Genomic DNA, 20992 nt, shown 5'->3' on the forward strand with positions numbered 1-20992 from the left:
CCCCAACAGTCAAAAATGGTCAGGCCACCTACACAAAGGCTAGACAGAATGAGAGAAAACGATTTGTAAAAGTAATAGCGCTATTTGTGATGACTTATTTTATAGTACTTACAAAAAAGACAGATTGTGCATTAAAATTAAAAACTGAGATCTGTAGCTATCCATAGAAATGGCAGGTGACAAATCAAAAACATTTTTAAAGCTCTCTCATTTGGCTCTGATGTTCTTCTGTTATTACACATTACACATATTCCTTAATGTAGCCAAACTTTTTTTCTTAAAGGCATATAATCCACAAAGCTTATAACTCCAAATCGAGCGCCTCTAGAAGGGATCTCAAGCTGTTCGTATAAGAAATCACCGGTGCCTGATAAGTAAGAGCAATGAAGAAAACCATTTGCAGACTACGGATGAAAACAGCATCGTTCTTAAATATTTATTCACTGTTTATTTCTCCAAGAGTGGAGGGGCTCAATGACACAGCGGCTGGCATCAGAAAGGTGAGGTAAAAGCGTCGCAAGAGGATGCTGACAGGCTGGAGAACTCTCAAGGTCAAGCCAGGAGTTACTTTTGGACTTGACTGCAGAAAAAAAAAAGACAGCAACTTGCCAGACTACCGGCCTTCCACTCCGGGAGGCGGGGCCAGGAAGCGCGTCACTGCGCAGACGCAGGGGCGCGCGCAGGCGCAGGCCGAGGAGGGAAGGGGTGCGCGCTCCCGGCCTGGCGCGTCCGCGTCCCCTTCCTTTTGACAACTGCCTGGGCTACCATGGCGCTGCGGGGTGTCTACGTGGTGGAGCTGGCGGGCCTGGCCCCAGGCCCATTCTGCGGTATGGTCCTGGCGGACTTCGGGGCGCAGGTGGTGCGTGTGGACCGGCCCGGCGCCCCCAGCGACGTGGCCCACTTGTCCCGCGGAAAGCGCTCGCTGGCCGTGGACCTGAAGCAGCCGCGGGGAGTGGCCGTGGTGCGGCGCCTGTGCGCCCGGGCGGACGTGGTGCTGGAGCCCTTCCGCCACGGTGAGCCCCCTCCGAGGCCTCCGACTAAGGAGGGAGCTGAACTGTTTGAGTCTGCGCACGCCACACCTGTGCCTTGTGACCTCAAAAACTTTTCTGTTCCTGTCTTTCTAGACCTTTGCCTTGCACTTGATGTGCTTGGTGATTCGCCCCTTGAAACAGTCTTCCATACCTGGCATCTAAGATAACAGCTGTTGCCCCTTTTTCTCCTTGTGCCTACCTCTCTCTGACTTCTTCCCAAGTTTCTCTTTTTCCTAATCGCGTATTTGTATCTGCCTCTTTGGGTTATTTGAGGGCCATGAACCCTATGAGAATCTAATGAAAGTCATAGGCTCTCTACCCAGAAAACGGCAGAAAGGTACATAGTCATTTGGCTACATTTCAGCGAAGAGGGGAGCCATCTGCTGACCCAGCCTAACACTCCCTGCCTTAAATGCTGGCATGTCTAAGCTCCGGCTCCACACAGCTCACCGGAGCCGCCTTACCTGTTCCCGTTACTTTCACGTTTTACAGGCAGGAGGTGCCCTAGTCCTCATCTGCACACCCTGTGCGAGAGCTGTAGACTGCAGGGGTACACAGGGCCTGCGCAGCTCCTACTGTCTGGTGGGCGCTGCAGCCTCCGCAGGTGCCCGGAACCCAGGAGGGAAGACTCCCTCCAGGAGTGGCATCTTCTTCTGGATCATTTATCCTAGTGAATGGAACCAACATCCACCCAGTCGCCTTCATCAGAAACCTGCGCTTCATGTGTAGCGACAAATCTTACTTTTACGGCACCCATTTTTCCCTCCTTTCCACCGCTAGGGATTCTTTCTTTGCGTACCTTTTGCAGCCTACCTGACACTGTCGTAAAGACCCTTGTGAAGGTGGTGGCTGGGTCTAGCACCACGCAGATCCGTGCCCCGACAGCTGTCAGAGTCATCTTGCTCGTGTGCAAGTCCAGAGCTTTGCCCGGTATATGGCAAGAAGTCAGTAAACGTTTCGAAAATGCACCGTATGACTGACTGTGAGGCACCAGGCATATTTAGACATGTTAACTCATTTACCCTCACAGCCAGGTTTCAGGATAATAATATAACTTAGGATTATATCATAATTTATCGTGTCCCATTTGAAGATGAAGGAAGCTCAAACTGGTTAAGTGATTTGTGCAGAGCCTTGTAATTAGGAGGGAGGTAGAGGTGGGGGTGCAGGTGTAGCTGTCCGGGGGCAGGACTGTGGCTGCTGCTGAGGAGGACCCGAGTTCTTTCCTAATGTGTTGTCGTAGGAAGACCACACATGAACGTCTCCTGCGGTCTTATTACTTTTAATTCCAGGAGGCTGAAGGTGCCAGTTCCCTGAGTTTCACACAGTCGACATTGTACTTGCAGATAACGTAAGAGGTTGGAGGCTGTCTTGGCTAACCTTTCTCTCCTGGCTAGTTACCGAGTCTTTTTGTTAAGGCACAGATGCTCTGAAGCCTAGCTCGGGCTCGGGCAGGAATCCTGCCAGAAGAGTTTCTGAGCCGATAGGGAAGATGGAATGTGTACACACCTAAGGGCACCGTGGGGCAGACGGCGACCGGCACGGAGGCAGGCATCAGAAAAGAAAAGGTCTGCAAAGGAAGAGCAGTTTTCAGCAGTGAATTGTTGGCCAAAAAAAGACCCAGGGTAACTGTTCCAAGAGAACAGACCATTTCTAATACATTACTGTGGAGAGGATTTGAGAAACTAAAGGCACCCATGGAGGGGATGGAGCGCCCACCGCGGGGACGGAAGAGGGCCGGATGTGCCGAAGGGAACCGGGTGTGCTGGAAGGACAGCGCCGTCGGGGCAGCAGCCGTGCCTTCCGGAAGGGGTGGCCTCACTCTCTGGTTCTTAACATGTTACAAACCCTCCACACATGTTATTACTTGAAGAGCTGTCTTAGGTTTGCCACGGAAAGGGGGCTGTACCTACCCTCTGTTCATGCTCCCTTAAAAAGAAGTTACTTTTCTCTTAAGGTGTCATGGAGAAACTCCAGCTCGGCCCAGAGATTCTGCGGAAGGAGAACCCAAAGCTCATCTATGCCAGGCTGACTGGGTTTGGCCAGTCAGGACGGCTCTCCAAGGTAGCAGGCCATGACATCAACTTTTTGGCTTTGTCGGGTATGTTGAAAAAATAATTTCTCGGCACTTTTAATTTTGTTTCCAGTCAAGATCTACTTAGTTACACCAGCTACTTAAAAAGCATCTTTACCTGCGAACCAGAGGATTGTGGTTCGATTCCCAGTCAGGGCACATGCCTGGGTTGCAGGCCAGTTCCCAGCAGGGGACGCACAAGAGGCAACCATACGTTGATATTTCTCTCCTTCCCTTCGCTTCTAAAGATAAATAAATAAAATCTTAAAAAAAAGATGAGAAGAAAAAGCATCTTTAAAGGTGAATATTTAAATCAGGGAGTATGGGGAAAGTATGGTAGTTTGCAAAGGGTCAGCTTGTCTCGGAGCTGTCCTTGTTCCTCACCCCACCTTAATGCACTTGATGAGAGCACACCTCATTAGTGACGTACTAGCCGCATCTGTGAAGTCGGTTTTCCAGCAAGCCCCCCTGCTAGGAAGGGGCTTGGTGGTAGCAGGGGTGGTTGCTCCCCAGTTTGAAAATGCTGATGGAGTTTGGCTCCGACACCCCTCTTTCCCCACCTTCATGGAGAATCCTTATTGCCCCAGTCACCACGTCAGTGGACACGGGACAGCAGTGGCTTTCAGGTCACACCACCACTTCATCAGAATTGTTGCCGGTGAGGAATGGTTGTAGGACGGCCTGATTCTAACATTTGAGAACAGTGTGGGGTTGAGTGAATTGTCTCAGAATTTCTGTGAGGACACATTTGAAGGCGGAGGAAAAGAGTGAATATAGAATTGGGTTTTCACATCTGTTTAGAAACTGAATTCCTTTTCTTCTGTGTTTGGTTATTTCTTGCATCTCTTTCTAATAAGAATGGAATTGTGTTATACTGTTTAGGCATAAACTGAATTGAGTACAATCTTTCTTTGCCCTGGAAGCATTTTCTCATTTTACTCAGTAAGGAAGAACTTAGAAATAAAGTCCTGAAAATGGTAGGTAGAATGAAGTTTTAGAAAAGAAAAACACAAAAAAACACAAGAAGGAACCTAGTTGGAGGGAGAGCCTGTTTGTGAATATGCTGAATATGTTTTGAATCGGAAAGGCATCCTGCTCTAGTTTTCGCTTACGTCAGCAAGTAGAGAGATTGGTTATTCCTCTGAGATGTTCATGTATTTACTTAAAAGGTGCATCACGCTGGCAGTTAGTGGGCTCTGATTTTCTTTGTAGGTGTTCTGTCAAAACTGGGCAGAAGTGGTGAGAACCCGTATGCTCCACTGAACCTCCTGGCCGACTTCGGGGGCGGCGGCCTCATGTGTGCCCTGGGCATCGTGATGGCTCTTTTTGAACGCACACGCTCGGGCAAAGGGCAGGTCATCGATGCGAGCATGGTGAGTGTTAGTGGGGGATCGCTCCTCCTGCCAGTTGCTCCTAAGGACGACATACGGCTGCCTCAAGTCCTTTTCCAAAGGAGACATCAGCGAGATCTAAAGTTGGAATCCAGGTTCGCAAAGATATCTCTGAAAACGGTGCACACAAGTTCCTATTCTTTACAGGAGTCGGAATGTCATCCTGTGACCATGTGTTCGTGGAGTCTGTTTTATAAAATTTGTGTGACTCCCCTGATTCTTGAATTTTATTATTAATTTTCCCCAAGCTGTTTCTTGTGATGAGAATATAGTTTTCATGAAACCCCTTGTTCAGAACTGGGTTTAAGAAATCTTCCTCAGCCGACAAGATTTTTTTTTAATCCTCATCTGAGGACACACTCATTAATTTTAGAGAGAGGGGAAGGGACAGGGAGGGGGAAGAGAGGGAGAGAAACACCAATCCGTTGCCTCTCGTATGTGCCCTGACCATGCCCTGACCGCACCCTGACCGTGCCCCAGCAGGGGACCAAGTCCACCACCCAGACATGTGCCCTGACTGGGAATTGAACCTGCGACCTTTTAGTTTATAGAACAATGCTCCAACCAACTGAGCCACCCTGGCCAGGGCAGCAGAGGATTCTTAAGGATGTTAAGGTGAAATACCAGTCTGGACCTTCCTGCTGCACTTTGTAGGGGAGACTTGGACATCATAATGGTTCTTTTTTTTTTTCACTGTGGTACATTGACCCTTTGCCTTACGCAGGTGTTCAGCTAGACACCTCCCCTGCGTGAGTTCTTCTGATCCGATTTCATTTGGAACACATTGTCATTTTAAAGAGGAGTTTTCTGAAGCATAGAAATTTGTCCAGGGTCTCACGGCTAGTTGTATGAGCCCAATCCAGTGCCGTGACACGTTTGCATCTGGACAGACCTCTGGAGGTAGGACGGGGCCCGGACTTGAGGGAGATAAGACTGGGGGCCCAGATGGTTACTGGGTCACTGCCTAGAGATAAGAGCAAGTGCTAAAGTAGTTAGTGGTAGAATGGGTCTGGAAGTAAGGGACACTTGAGATCTTAAAGCTGGGATTTGGCAATGCATTGGCCAAAGGGGGAGAGGAAAGAATCGAGGATGGCCCCCTTATTTCTGGCGTGGGTGAGTGGTGGATGGTGTCAGTGGCACCCTGGGGAGGATTGCTGAAGGAGGAGGCAGTGTTGCACAGTGGTCAGGAGCGCGGATTCTGGTAACTGACTTCCAGCTCTGCCGCTTCCTAGCTCTGTGATCTTGGGTATGTTACTTAACCTCTCTGTGCCTCGGTCCTTTGTGAAACGGAGATAATAATGGTGTCTGCCTCGTAGCGTTGCTAGAGAATTGAATGAGTTTCGGTGTTCAGTGAGTAAACAGTGCCTGGCACTCGGTGAGAATTTGTTGTCGTATTTTTCTGGGAAGAAGAAAAAGAAGAAAAGGAGTTCAGTGTTGGTGATTTCAAGTTTGAAGTGCCTTTGAGATGTCCAGGAGGGACACGTGAAGTTAAAGACTAGAAACAGGTTTTAGCCATTTGGGAGCACGTGAGACCGTGGCCTGCTGGGGACAACGGGGGTGGGGATCGGGGCGGAACACCAGCATTTGAGGAGTGAGCGAGCAGGAGAGAAGCAAGTGCTGAGGAGAGCTGAGTGGGGGACCGGAGGGAGTGTTGTCAAGGCAAGAGCTCCCAGAAAAAGGAATGGTCAGGGGTCATATGTTGGTGGTGACCTCAAGCGTTTAAAACTGAACAGTCCTGTAAATTGGAGTTGTTGTCGGTGGCCTTTGGAAAGCTGTTTGCTGCCAGGATCCCTCATCTCTGCAGCCTTGGCTTGCACTTCGCCTCTCAGGCGAATCACTCACAGCCTGGTACTGCTTCTGTGCCTCCTGAGTCTGCCCTCAGGGTACATCTCACACTGTCCCTTGTGTCCCCCGGCCTTCCGTCTCAGCTCCTGGCCCGGTCCCGGCATGCACTAGGTGGAGTTTCCACCTACCACGAGGCAGGTGTGAGGCTAGTGCTCCGCGGCTCTCTCCCCTCCCCATCCACACGGCTCCCTGGAGGAGGTGTGCTCACTCTCATCTGGCGGTTGAAGACTTTCAGACCTGGGAGGATAACGGAAAAGAAGGCTCAGGGGTCGGAAGCTCAGCACTCGGGCTGTTTGATGCTGCAGCATGTGCTCTCAGTTAGTGGCCTCTACTGCCCTCTACTGGTCCCTGTGATCAGGGGGACTTTACTAAAGACAAGCATGGGCCTTGGGAGATTTAAGGAGAATTTAAGGCTAAGTACTTACTTAGTAAGAATTTGAATAATTTGCCAATGACATGTAATTGCTTATTTGTAGTCGAATGTCAGTTAAATATAATAGCTACTTTCATCGGACTGTGTCTAACAGAATTTCATGGGGGTGGGACGATGGTAAGGTTTCAGTGCATGTGAAAATGGTGTAAGCTTTGTTTGGGTTTCTGTTTGCTTCAGGGGACAGTGAGTGTGGGGTAATTTCTCAAGGCCAAATGGGTCAGTCAAGCACCATATTCGTTACCTCCCCCATCCCTGGGAACACATGTGCTAAAAACAGTTTGTAGAAGCTCAGTACCTTACTGTTTTAGGCCAGTGGTCTCCAGACGTTTTAGCAGTAGCATCCTGTGATGACCAGGATTTGTCTCTTCACGGTGCTGTTTCCCTGAAAACTGCAGGGTTAGGGTAACTGGAGGACGAGGGGTCCATGGGGCTGCGTTTACCCTTGGTCTGGGGGCTGTGCGTTGGCCTGTGGCCTTTGGTCTGTACCGTGAGGCCAGCATGAAAGGCTGGGGGATTGAGGCTGCAGTTCGCCTGTGTTACATGTGCACTGTGTCTGTGGCCACAATCACTGTGTGAGGCGAGGGGGTGCCATGGGCCCAGGGAGCCTGGCAACCACACAGGATTGCGCCTGCTGTGTCTCTTGTCCTGTGCCCTCCCACGGCACCGAGTGACAGCAGTGGAGCCTGTGTACCCTGAGTGGGCCAGACGGACCCGTAGCTCCACTGGTGCATCTTTTTCAACAGACGCATCAGTACGTCTGGTGTGTAAGAGATTATGTTTGTAAGTGTATTGTATGTAATTGCGTATATCACCATATGTGTGTATACACACGTGTATTAAATGTGGATACTTGCTGAGATGTGTGTAACACAGATTCAAAAATTTGCATTGCCATAGGCTACTTCAGCCAACTCCATGATTTTGGTGATGTCAAACATCAGAGCCATAAATTCAGGTGTACATGAGATTTCAAGTTAAAAGGGAGAACTAGGATGTATCCAAAGTGACAATTTGCATTTGTTTCACAGCTAGTAAGTGTGAGAAATTCCACACTCACAGTCTGAAATGGTCAGACTGGGATGAGCTAGATGTTGCCATAACCTGGTGAACCTTCAGAATTCGATAGGCTTTGCATCTGTGGGTCTGTGTTTGTAGACATTGAGACCAGACGATGGATTTTGAAAAGCTTTTTGCTTTATTTTTAGCTTTTTACCCAGTTTTTAACATACACAAGTTGAAGGAGTATATTGTAAATGGACTTCCTACTCTGACATACGTCAAAAATTATCAACATTTTGCCAGTCTTATTTGAAAGGAAGAACAAAAGTGCTACCTTCTAATTTTCTAAACAGTATTTTCTGAACTGAACAGTGTAGAAACCCACTGTACCAAGAACCTGCACTAAATTTCTCAAAATATCAAAGAAGTATAATTGGGTATAATCTTCCTATACTCTAGCATAAACAGTTTTGCACAACCATTAAAAAAAAAACCTAAGTAGAAAGTAACCATGCTTCTACAGTTTAGTTACCTGGATTTGTATTCTGCTTCGTTAAAGGTGGAAGGAGCAGCATATCTCAGTTCTTTCCTGTGGAAGACCAGTAAAACAGGACTGTGGCAGCAACCCCGAGGAGAGAACATTCTAGACGGCGGAGCACCCTTCTATGGGACTTACCGGACGGCGGATGGGGGGTTCATGGCTGTCGGAGCCATAGAGCCCCAGTTCTATGAGCTGCTGATCAAAGGTCAGGAGCTTTCACACCCCTCCCTGACTGCCCCCTCCTTTTCTGTGGATGTTCTTTAGCCTCTGTTGTGGAGCATTTTGAAATTCATGGTGTCTTTTATTACATATTCACTTCATCAGCAACCTCGTTCTGCCGTCATTATGTTGTGGGATATTTCTCCCACCTTTTAAATTGGCGGGCAATTTTACAGTTCAAGGAAATAACTCAAGACTTTAAGACATAAGAATCTCTTTTGTGGGGGGTCAGTGTTTTTAGTACATTTCATACTCCGCAGCTTTGGATATTTATCTTGCCCTTGTGTGCTGTGATCCTGCTCTTCCCTGCAAACGACTGCGTGTTCATCCTGTTCTTTGGCGGACATCCCTCATGACACTTCAGTGTCAATGTCACCAGAGCACAGAAAGATTTCGGTGAATGAAACTGTTGGAATATGATACCGAGTGCTTCTGCAGTTTACCTTCCTCGCAGATTCTTGTCTTACTCGCATGGTACCTGAAGTTAGCAAGATCTATCCCTGCTTCCCTAATTAAGTAGTTGAACTGAAGTTATTTTGTTCTGTGAAATGTTTGAATGTAAAGTTTATTTTACAGATAATTTAGTATCTAAGAAGTTTTAGAATATACTCTGAAGTGGTGTGACAAACTGATCACAGTGCATTTATTTTTCAACTGTACACTTGGAGTTTCACTGTTTGGTGTGGTAGCTGTTCAGGGGAGGTGCGCTACTCAGTTATTGCGTGTAGCTGAAATGACTGCTATTGCAAGCATCAGAGGGCATTTTATGATCAACTCTGTTAACTTCTACCACCTTAAATGTAGTTGGAAGAACCGTAGAACAGAACGGCTTATCAGGATCACGTAAGATGCCTTTTTGTCCAGAAATTAAAACTAAGAATAAAAAGCATTCTTTCAAAATTCTGGAGAGACAAGTGCTATACAAAGGGCTGAGCGGTGGGAACAAAACTTCTACCATGAAGGTGGATGGCCCTGGAGAGCCGCAGGGACAGAGCACAGTGGAGTTCGCACCTTGTTCATTTACTGCATCGCGTCGTCTGTAGAGAATTTAGATACAATATAAATTGACCAAACTTCAGCCAGCTTTTTAATATCACCAGGCACAGGCACTTCCGAGCAAGAGCGATAAAACATATTCACTGAAAAAAATTTTGTTGCTTTCAGTTGTAAACAATCGCGACAATTACTGTTGAGTTCTAATCATGGTAGCATGATTAGCACTTTTTAAAGCACTTACCCTTTCGTAAACTTTGCATAGAGGCTATTCAGGGAACTCCCCCTTATACTGTCTCACCCCTATGTTGTCTTTGAAGGGCTTTGTAGTTTCAATGCTCGCATACAGGCCTCTGATCCATTTTGAGTTTTAATGTTTGAATACAAGGTAAGGTAGGGGTTCAGCTTCGTCCTTTTGCATGTGGCCCTGCAGACTTCCCAGTACCACTTGTTGAAAAGACTGTGCTTTCTCCAGTGATGGGCTTTGCATCCTCATTAAAAATCAGCTGGCCGTCAGTGTAAGGGTTCACTTTTGGATTCTCATTTCCGTTCCGCTGATTTATGTGTTTATCCTCACACCAGCACCACACTGTCTTGATTATGTTGCTTGTGGTGATTTTAAAATCAGAAAGTGTGAGTCTTCCAATTTCGTTCTTTTTCAAGTTGTTTTAGCTGCTCAGGTCCCTTTCATTTTCATATGACTTTTAGGATCAGCCTGCCAATTTCTGTGAGAAAAGCGAGCGGGGATTTTGATAGGGACTGTTTTGAGTCTGTGCCTCAGTCTGGGAAATTTTGGCATCTTAACAGTATTAAGCCTTATGCGCCATGAATGTGGCACTCTTGTCATTAATTTAGGTCTTCTCTACTTTCTTTTGGTGGTGCTTTGTAGTTTTCGATACACAAGGCCTGAGCTACTATGCTTAAATTCATTCTGTAGCATTTTGTTCTTTTCGATACTGTTGTAAGTGGTAACATGTTTCAGATCATTTCTATAGAAATACATAATATGTCGTGATTTTTGTATTTGATCTTGTTTCCTGTGACCTCATAGGGCTGGTTTATTGGTTCTAGGTGTAGATCTCTTTGAGTTTATCTTGCTCGACTTTCTTGAGATTCTTGATGCACAGTGAATGTTTTTCCATCAAGTCTGGGAAATTTTAGACATGATTTCTTCTAGGATCTTTTTGTCCTTTCTCTCTCTTCTGCTCTGAGATTCCTTAATGCCTATGTTGATATTTATGATGCTGTACCGAAGGTCTCTAAGGCTTTGTTTATTTGCCTTTGTTATTTCCTTTCTGGTTTTCAGGCTGGGTAAAGTCAGTTTGCCTCTTTTCCAGCTTCCTGATTCTTTCTTGTCAGTTTACGTCTGCATCGAGCCACTCTAATGGAGTTTTCACGTGATATTGCACTCTTCAGCTTCAGAATTTCTATTTGGCTCCTTTTTAAGAATAATTTCTATCTCCTTATTGATATTCTCTATTTGATGAAACACTGTTCTCATTCTTTCCCTATTTCCGTAGGTATGGTTTCCTTTAGTGCCAAGGCGTATTCAGAATTGATGGTTGGAAGTCTTCGTTTGGTAAATCCAACATGGGGCTTCTTCAGGGACACCGTGTATTCATCTTCATTGATTGTTTTTTTTTTACTGTGTATGGATCATACTTTCCTTCCTTTTTGCATGCCTTACAATTTTTTTAAATTGAAACTGGATATTTTAAAGAGTGTAATGTAGCAACTCTGGATATCAGGTCTCTCCTTTTCCTTCCCCAATCCTGCATTTGTAGTTACTGCTGTTGGTTTATTTAATGACTTTTCTGGGCTAAATCTTCATTTTTTTAAATCATGTACAGCCACTTATGTGCTTGGTTAGCTTAGTGGTCACCTGGTGATTGGATAGAGACACCCTTAAGTGCCTTGAGCCAATAAATCAATGATCCTTTGCTGAGGAACTCTGAGTCTTTACTTTTTATTTGTTCAGAGACTCAAGGTCAGCCAGAGGTGAAAGATTAGTACCTTCTCCTATCTCTCCTGCGCATGCTCACTACCCTGGGCATTTGCACGGATTCTAAACTCTAGGAATACGTTGGAGCTTTTCAGAGTCCCCCGTGGACATCCTGTTCTGCACTCTTTTTAAAGTTGTTTAATCAGCTTTATGTGAGTCTCAACAAGGACTGCCGTCTCAGATAGCTGTGATGTGAAACAGTTGATGCTGATTTTTTTTTCTTGACGTTCTGGGAATGGGGCTGTTCTGAGTGAGATCAGATAAAGACAGCCCCGCAAATGGAGCCTCCAGACAGGCCGAACAGTGGGAGTTCTCTGGGGATGGGGCTCGGGGGGAGCTCCAAGTTCACTCTGCCCCCTTCATGCTGGAGAGAAAAGTCCGGGTGCCCCACTGACGACAGGGTGGCTGATGACTTTCTGTCCCATTTGCTGTAAGAACAATTTGCAGTGAGTCTTTGCTCACTCTACAGGTTTTTTGTTCCTAGTTCCCAGCAGTGTTTTTAAGAGGGTAATGGATTAAATATCACTGCCTTCCTAGAGCTCTTTAATTTGCTAAAGTACAGAATTAATGTTATTTATAAAATTGCAATCTTGAATTTAATTTATCATTAGGCTTCTTCCTTATCCACATAGGCATTAAGGAATCTCAGAGCAGAAGAGAGAGAAAGGGCAAAAAAAATCTTTGAAGAAATCATGTCTAAAATTTCCCAAATTTGATGAAAAAACATTAATTATGCATAAACTGAAGGAGACAGATGTAAATTGTGTAAATTTTATCATTTGTAGGGTTTGGGATTGTTAATTGCAGTGTGAGGTTATTTTAAATCAACATGACAGATAATAGCATCACAAGGAAATTTTTGTCTGAAAACCTATTCAGAGCAAAGAAATAGATTTCTGGAGACTAGACCAGTAAAAATAGACTACTTATGATGAAGTGTAAGTAATAACATCTTGGCATGGAAAATCTATCTGGATTTTTGCTACCCCTACTACCTCTGCCCTTGGCAGCCTTTGGTTCCAGCTGCAAGCCGAGTTTGAATTTCTTTTTACCCCTTTGAGAAGCCCTTACGGAATATCCTACTTGGGACAGTAAGCTTAAAACTCATTTTCATTGATTATAATCATCCCATCCAAAGCATAATAATTTAAGAAATTGTGATTTTCCTCTCAGGACTTGGGCTAAAGTCTGATGAACTTCCTAATCAGATGAGCATGACTGATTGGCCAGAAATGAAGAGGAAATTTGCAGATATATTTGCAAAGAAGACAAAGGCAGAGTGGTGTCAGATCTTCGATGGTACCGACGCGTGCGTGACTCCGGTTCTGACCTGTGAAGAGGCTCCCCATCTGGACCATAACCAGGAGCGGGGCTCCTTTATCGCTGATGTGGAGCAGGGTGTGAGTCCCCGCCCCGCACCTGTGCTGTCGCACACCCCAGCCACCCCTTCTTTGGGAAGGGGTCCTTTGGTGGGAGAACATACTGAAGAGATACTTACAGAATTTGGGTTCAGCCAGGAAGAGATGGATCAGCTCTACTCAGATAAAATTATCCAAAGCAGTAAGCCGAGAGCTAATCTGTAAAGCCCAGGCCCCTCAGCTCAGTGAGTTTGAGTATCGCATTTACAGTGTGGAAGGATTCATGCAGTGTATGCATGGAAACAAGGAAGAGCAGAATCACAGAATTCTGACTCTCCTAATCCAGAAACAAGAAATAAGAAACCAATAACAATCACTCAGCTTCCGAAAATGGTTAACATTAGGGCTTTTGATTTAGGAGTGTTTTTAGTTTACCTATACTAAATTGCAGCAATTTTTCTATCTTCCATTTGCTTGAGATTATATTTGTTGATATTAAAAAATACTCAGATACTTATAATATAGTTTAAATGAATTAATATAATGCTATTTATTAAATAAAGCTTCCCCTACCCAAGGTTTACTTGTGAGCTTTTAAGTCTGAAAAGCTTTTGAGAAAGTCCTGAAAGTAGCAGTTAGATAGTATTTTGTGACTCGTTGAAATATTTTTGGCTCTCCTGTTTACCAAAATGAAGGACCTTAGGTAGAAAAGCCTGATCCTTTTAATTTGACCAAGGAAATTTCTCAGCCAGTGTCTCTGAATTAGAAGTTTAGTGTTGGGGGCTCCACCCGCAGGGCCCCTCCAGCCCCCATGGATGAGAGTCTACCAAGACATGATCTGCTTGGGGAGGAAGGGTGACGGATCTCTTAAAGGAGAAGGGCCAAGAGCCTTTGCCTCGGAGGGCTTTTACTGGGTTCATTTTTCACAGGAATACAGGTAAAGCTCATCAATCATTGTCAGGCAGTAAGGATCAAACAATAGATGACACACTTGCTTGGACCCTTATTCAATTGAGAACATTCTAAACAAAGCAGGTTTCACAGGATTTTACATATTCTAACTCGCCCTTTCCAGCACAGGGCTGTACCCACCACCAGCATTGTTTCAGGCTTAAGTCAGGCAGGGGCAGTAAGGCAGCCAAGAGATTAGGAGACTTCTTGCAGACAGAATGAACACTCAGGCTATGTCATAGCTGAGGGGCGAGGGTCCATCACCCCCTTTTGCTATAGTCCCCCAAGTCCTTCCCCGGGGCCTCCACATGATCATGCCTGTCTTAGGTCGTTCCCCCCTTGGGGAATCTTACTCGTCATTGGCTAACCAACCAAGCATTGGGGGCTAATTATGGATGAAGAAAAAGGAGCAGAAGCGGCACTCCTGCCAGGGAGATAAGCCTCATCTCCTTAGTGGCTTACAGTCTGAAGGTTGCGTTCTCAACCTTAGCCATGGGGGGATTACAGCTTCTGAAACCAGGCAGGGGGGTTCCCAAAAGTTTAGAAAATGCCCCTGAAACTTCCTGCAGATAACTCCCACCTCTCGAACAGAGCCCTCTGTATAGAGAGCCCGATTCCTCTGTGCAGCTGTTGGTTAGCGTCACCCAGGTGTGCTTCGTGTCCCGTGAACTGCGCCGTCATCCACTCAATAGGCCTCGTACACTCTTCCTACAGTTTCCAGTTTCCATTCCCCTCCTGTCTCCCTCTGCCCCCAGCAGGCCCTCGGCTTACACCTCACTTCACTTAGGCCGCTGGCCCAATGTCACCTTATGGGGAGTCCTTTCCTGACCCCGGTCTGAAATAGCAGCCACCTTATCACTTGCTGTCACCAGTTTTACTTCTCTTCACACCGCATATCACCACTGACACACTAACCGCAGCCCTCATCCCCTGTGAACCGACGCGTGCCAGAGTGTGGAAGCTGTGTAACGGACTCTAGGCTTCGCCGCTCAATCCCCAGTTCCCAGAGTTGTGCCAAGCCCTTAGTGAACAATGCGTGAATTCAAAGGAATGGAACTCAGCAGTGATGCTTTCTCGGTTCCACCTCCCGAGCTGAGTTTTTTTCAGTGATTATGTTTTATCACTGTCACTTAGAAGTGCCTGTGCGTGGTGATATTAAAAAGCTGGCTGGAGTTTGGTTGACTTGCATTATATTTAAATTTTCTGTAGATGCATTAAATGAACAAGGTGCAGACTCCACTGTGCCGTGTCCGTGCCCCTCATCCTCCCGCCTGCCTCATTCATTCGGGCCCTTCTTGCTGCTCCCCGGGCTGCTGCTCAGCTTCTCTGGGACTTTGACCTCCAGTGCCATCTCCATTGTTTTCATTGTGTTGTGGACACCATGCCAGTCTTTTTCACTCCTGTAAAATCCTTTAGTACTTTTTCCTTGTATAGAATGCAATTCTAACTCATTTGTATAGCATATCAACCCTTTATTTATAATAAGGCTTCTACCCAGCTGCCCAGGCCCCCCAGCACTTTGTACTGGACCTGAAGTTTGTGAACATGCTGTGCTCTTTCCTGCTTCCATTCCTTCCCCTACACTGCAGCGTTTTCCAGGACTGACAATGCTCCTGACCCGTCTCGCTCCAGCAGATGGATCCAGCAGACCCAGACCTGGCTCAAACACGGTCTTCTTTGTGAAACTTCCTTCCTCTCTCAGCCCTAGGGCGGTTTTGTACAGTAATGATGAACTTGGAGCAGAAAGGCCTTGGGCTCACATCTGGCTCTGTCATGGTGATGTCCAAGGCAATGCCGTGATGTCCCTGGGACACCCTGGGTGCCAGGTGTTGGCTCCTAGCCTTAGGCACTCTTGCCATGTTTCCAGTGCACCTTGCACACATCTCCAAGGATAGTAGTTGTTTTTAGTGGCATTTACACGACTCTTTACCAGACCACAAACTCCTGGCACACAGAAGAGTCATCTGGTGATACTGTTAAAACACATCCCTAGAGCTCATCTGTAGAGGTTCTGATGTAGTGGGTGGGACCCCATAATTTGCATTTTTACCAGACTTGATTGTAATGCTTCCAGTTCAGAAGTCACACTTTGAGTAGTGCTGTTCTAATGGATATGAACCAAATCCTTTTATCTTTTTAATGTCACAAGAGGTGCTAATAATCTGTTGAATAGATTGGTGATGAAAAGGATAAAAACCAGTTGGCAGAAAGTTGTACATAGACGGACTACCTTAGAGTATTATTTTCTGTGATTAATTAACTTGGCACAAAATGTTTGAATGAAAAATTGGTTTTTGTAAGGTGTGAACTTTTAATGAATAAAAGCATATAAATAGGGTCACTGGCTTTTGTTAGTCACCCATACGTTTTTCCTGGAGTGTAAGCCTTGTGCAGATAAGGCTGTACTTTCTCTCTTTTTAGTTATATTTTGGCAAACTGTAGATTTAGAAATAGGCAAGGGTGCGGGTAAGGGGGTGGAAATTCTAGTGAAAGAAGAATTATATTGTTTTTGTTTTCACTTAATTTTTAAAAATTAGGTTTACTGGGTAACATTGGTTAATAACATTACATACATTCAGGTATATTCCTAATTGGACACCTGTGTACCCTGGAGCATGCTCCCCACGCAAGTCCAGTTTCCTTCCATTACCGTGTATTTGACCCCCTTTACGCACAATACCCTCTTCTCCCCCCCCCCCAGTAACTACCAGTGTGTCGCCTGACTCTGACTTGGTTTTTGTTTGTTTTATTCATTTTTTACTTTTTGTTTCGTATACCACATGTGAGTGAAATCCCACAGTTTTCGTCCTTTTCCGTCTTGAGTTATTTTAATGACTCGGCGTAATACTCTCAAGAGCCACCCAGGCTGTTGCAAACGCCAGTACTCCACTCCACCTAGGCACCACCTCTTCTTTCTCTGGCCATCTATCAGCAGGCACCGAGGGTGTTTCCCTGTCTGGGCTGTTGTGAATAATGCTGCAGGGCACATAGGGTCCCATATATCTTTACAAATAAGTGTTTTCACATTTTGGGGGTAAATACAGGAAGAAGAATTACTAGGCTACATGATACTAATTTTTGAGAAGCCTTTACACTGGTTTTCATCGTGGCTGCACTAAGTTATAGTCCCATAACAGGAAATACGTACTTGAATACATAGGGATTCTGTCCTGGAACGTATGCTTCAGGATACATTTACTTTACTCTCTTTTGATCTGCAGTGTCCAGTGCTATAACTGTATGGTAGTAAGTAAAACGAGGCACGTGGAGCCAGGCGGACTGGCTGCATCAAGGCCGCTCGTCTCCGGATCTCTATCTCGTGTCTAAGCGCATTCCAGGCTTCCGTCACAGTTACACTGGAGCAGTTCATAATCTGCAACATACTTTTACTGACATCAAATCAGGGTGCCTTGGACTGCAAGGAACTAAATCCATAACAGGAAAGAAACGTTCTGAGTCACGTACCTGGAACCCAGAAGTGAGTTTCTGGGCCGAGTGGGTCCAGTCACTGCGGCCCTGTTTGCACTGTCCGGCTCTGCTTTGTCCTCAGCCTGGGAAGCAAGCTCTGGACCCCAGAGCCACACAGCCACATCCAGAAGGGGTGAGGGAGTCCTTGCGAACCTTATCTCTTGTGTCCTTAGAGGTGGCTAAGTCACAAGCCGGCCCTACACCAGTCTTTGGCAGAGAAGGTAAGAGCACCCTTATGTAAAGCCAGCCAGCTCCTGGAACACCCCCGGGCTCTGCTTCCTGGGAGCACGCGTGTGTATGAGGGACGGGTGGATTCTGGAATCCAATCTAGGTTCCCTCAGAATTGGGGCGTGGGGAATGGTCGGGTGGGCAGCCAACAACACCGGTGTCCGTTTATGTGCAATATTTCCGCCGCATTTCCACAACCGCAGGGCAAGTCAGGCAGGTTTTCTTCCTTTTATGGACGAGAACACGAGACTCCCAGAGCCCCGACCTTCTCAGGTCAGGTCTCCCTTCATGGCTCAGTAATTTCTTCATGGTGTCATCCCCGGCCAAAGGAAATATCTAACCATTCCATTCACGATTGTGTCCCAACCACTTAGTATTTATGTCCTAACAAGTAATTAGCCATTTGAAAAATACAATATACATAAATAGAAGTCATGTTTTAATTTTTATCTTGGTCTGAATCGCAATGACAAATGGGTCACGTGCCCCTGTGCGGCATTGCACACGTCACGTGTCTGGGACTCAGACGCGTGCTGCTCTCGCCTTCTGTAGTGCGAGTGTGAGTTCACACCTCCTACATCACAAGTGTGAACCGCCTCACAAGTAGTTCAGGTGGTGTCCTTGCGAATTCATTGTTGTGCACTGGGGTGCCTTGGTGCACAGTTTGGGAAACGGCATTTTAAGTGGCTTTGTTTGGGGAAAGACAGAGAAGAAGAGGCAGAACCAGAATCAAAAATTGAATATTCTGACTCCTGCCTCCAGAGCTTGCTCTTACTCTGTTTTTAGGGCCCTTCCTATGGAGTCCCGTTTCCCCTGCCACCCAGGAGTTTTCATGTGAACTCAGGCTCCAGCAAGGAAAGTAAGACCCACTCCAAGTCTTTAAAATAGAGGAAACTTGATAGAGCTGCACTGCTGGGAAAGAGCCGAGAGGCCGTGGGGACAGTGAGGTGACCCGAGAGGCACTGGGAAGCTGGCCCGCTCTGAATGTCTGCAGGGCCGAATGGAAAGATAGTGTCCCCAGGCCCAGGAGACAAGGTTCCCTGGAAGAAAGGACCCAGTGGAGACACAAACCACTTTCAGAGACCTCTCTGGAAAGAGAGAGGGGGAGGAGGTGGGATTTCTCCCCTTCTCCTGCCCTTGTATTTCACCAGAGCCCCCACTGACCACATCTGCCTAAGAGGCAGAGAGCAACAGAACCTGGGAAATGCACTTTCTCATGATCCAGAGCATGGGAGGAGGGGCAAGAAATGGACCCGAGCAAATAGGCAGTCAACCGGCACTACGAAATATAGTGCATCTACTTCATTCAGTAATTCCTCTAGCCAATATTTGAGGACCTGCCATAGGCGCCAGGTACCGTGCTGGCTGCTAGGGGTGCCATTATGGACAAAAAGCCCCTGATCACTACTCAAGGGGACCAGACAGTGATGAGCCCAGGGGAAATGAGAATGAACACAAACCGTCTAATTGTAAAGCGTGTTTAGTGCAATGCAGGAAAACATCACGGTGTTGAGGGAGCTAGTGGTTTAGAGGAAAGGTACAACCATGTACTTCTTCGAGTCTAGTTAATTGACTCTTCAGGCGTGTGTGTGTGTGTGTGTGTGTGTAGAAAACTCATATTCAGGAAAGAACAGAGTATTTATATCCAGATAAAGTTTTTAAAAGACAGCAACCTAACGTTTCGACTTAACACCTGCTTATAGGGCTTTATTGTCTCAAAGCTGCGTGTATGATATCGCATGCAGTAGAATGTGTGCCTGTGTTTGTGTGTTGGAGAGAGAAAGAGTCCAAGAGACAGAGAGGGGAGGGATAAGTGCAAAGGAAGATTCCTTCAGAAAAGCATTGTAAGGGCAGCTAATCTCTAGCAGGCTTTCTAGGCCCCACCCCCTTTCCCTCATCATAACTTGTGATCTTAGAGGCATGAAAGAATTTGAGCCCTTCCCCCAGCCTCACCATCTCTCTTGGCTGCTGTGCCAGGCTCCAAGTCAAATCCAGCGCACAGACCAGAGGGGCCACGCAGGAGGTGGTGGGCTTGCAGGCAGGTTCCTCACCCAGTGGCCATGGGTGGCAACAAAGGACAGTCTGGCGTCGACCTTGCTACCTCTCCGGCTGAGGAGTACCCCTTTGGCTGTGTGGAGCTGCCCAAAAGATCCACAGGCCGGCTCATCATGCACAGCATGGCCATGTTCGGCCGGGAGTTCTGCTACGCAGTGGAGGCGGCCTACGTGACCCCGGTCCTGCTCAGTGTGGGCCTGCCCAGGAGCCTGTACAGCATGGTGTGGCTCCTCAGCCCTGTCCTGGGATTCCTGCTGCAGCCCGTGGTGGGCTCGGCCAGTGACTACTGCCGGGCTGGGTGGGGCCGGCGCAGACCCTACATCCTCACCCTGGGCGCCATGATGCTCTTGGGCATGGCTCTGTACCTCAACGGGGATGCCATCGTATCAGGTCAGTGCACTGCTCAAGGGGGGCAGGCAGGGGAAGGGTCCTATCGTGCAGCTCTGTTAGAAGTATTCGCATTTCTTTACGTGACACTTAAAAAATTGGTTAGAACCATTTATCTCTCCTAGGTTACAATGAATTTCCAACTTTGAATGACCCAAAGTCTGTGTCTGGGAAGCCTTTACTTTTAGGGACATCAGGATGCATTTTTTTTTTTATTGTGAGGATCTTAAAATAGGGTTCAATTTTTATCTGTTTTATCAAATGAAATATTTTCATGTATTTATTAATTGCAGTATTTTTGAGCTCATTTTACCTTATTTAGCACATCACCAAATTCACCAGCTGTAACTATTTATAATAAATTACTTGTGTGCCCCAATAAGGGTTAATTCTGCTCAGAGAGTTATGCGGAGCTTTCCCGTGGGTGCAGGGCATCCGCTTATCAGCTCAGGGGTCGTTCGGGCATGTACATTCTGGACAAGAACAAACCCGATGGCGAGTACTTTTTCTAGCCATTAATCAACCGTAGTAGTGGGTACTGGTGGATATAAAGTTGCCCTGAAAAAGAGAACCTTAAACATAAAACTAGCATGCAGTTTTAGGCCTTCGAAGTTCAGGCCCGCAGAATGTACAACGATGAGGCAGGATTATTAGTTATCATTTCTGTGTATTTAAAAGGGGGCACAAATACATTCATGTAGGATTATTTCTGGAAGAATCACCAAAAAACTGATAAGAATGTTGCTCCAATACTAAAGGACTGGAGGTGAGAAGGGGAGGATTGGCTTATTTTTACTTATTTTCATATTATAGTTTTAAAAAACATGCATATATTGTGTATTATTTTTTAAAAAAATTAACCGAAAGCAAGGGAAGTGGTTAAGACTGGGTGAACGAATGGCGGCATAGTCACAGAATGAATGTCAGTTGTTCAAAACTGAAACTGCTCTTCATCAGCTGGGATGTGGACGGGAGGAGAGTTGGTTCTGAACGAGCATGCACACAGGACCCCGTTAG

General features: G+C 46.3%; 2 protein-coding genes across 3 annotated transcripts in view; both read left to right on the forward strand.

Annotated features, from left to right (window-relative positions):
• The first annotated feature begins 690 nt into the window (after nucleotides 1-690).
• On the forward strand, nucleotides 691-15071 carry AMACR (alpha-methylacyl-CoA racemase). Its single transcript, XM_037128985.2, has 5 exons — nucleotides 691-1013; nucleotides 2989-3132; nucleotides 4318-4478; nucleotides 8333-8519; nucleotides 12702-15071. The coding sequence occupies exons 1-5, from the start codon at nucleotides 767-769 to the stop codon at nucleotides 13109-13111; spliced, it is 1149 nt and encodes a 382-aa protein (XP_036984880.1). The 5' UTR covers nucleotides 691-766; the 3' UTR covers nucleotides 13112-15071.
• Nucleotides 15072-15168: 97 nt separating this feature from the next.
• Nucleotides 15169-20992, forward strand: part of SLC45A2 (solute carrier family 45 member 2) — a 31311-nt gene continuing 25487 nt past the window's right edge. The window contains exons 1-2 of one of the 2 annotated variants that reach the window (XM_053657320.1): nucleotides 15169-17526; nucleotides 19511-19978. In XM_053657320.1, coding sequence (XP_053513295.1) covers nucleotides 19594-19978 — 385 coding nt within the window. In that variant the 5' untranslated portion in view covers nucleotides 15169-17526; nucleotides 19511-19593. Of the gene's footprint in view, nucleotides 19979-20992 lie in introns of both variants that reach the window. The other variant, XM_037128982.2, reaches the window with a different exon arrangement.

Source organism: Artibeus jamaicensis, unplaced genomic scaffold (genome assembly GCF_021234435.1).
Source record: "Artibeus jamaicensis isolate MK-2021 breed Jamaican fruit bat unplaced genomic scaffold, CSHL_Jam_final scaffold_369, whole genome shotgun sequence".
Classification (NCBI taxonomy): domain Eukaryota; kingdom Metazoa; phylum Chordata; class Mammalia; order Chiroptera; family Phyllostomidae; genus Artibeus; species Artibeus jamaicensis.

Coding starts and splice junctions, on each gene's coding strand:
- AMACR (XM_037128985.2), top strand. CDS start 767: ATGGCGCTGCGGGGTGTCTACGTGGTGGAGCTGGCGGGCCTGGCCCCA. Junction 3,133..4,317: donor CAACTTTTTGGCTTTGTCGG/GTATGTTGAAAA, acceptor TTTTCTTTGTAG/GTGTTCTGTCAAAACTGGGC. Junction 4,479..8,332: donor AGGTCATCGATGCGAGCATG/GTGAGTGTTAGT, acceptor GCTTCGTTAAAG/GTGGAAGGAGCAGCATATCT.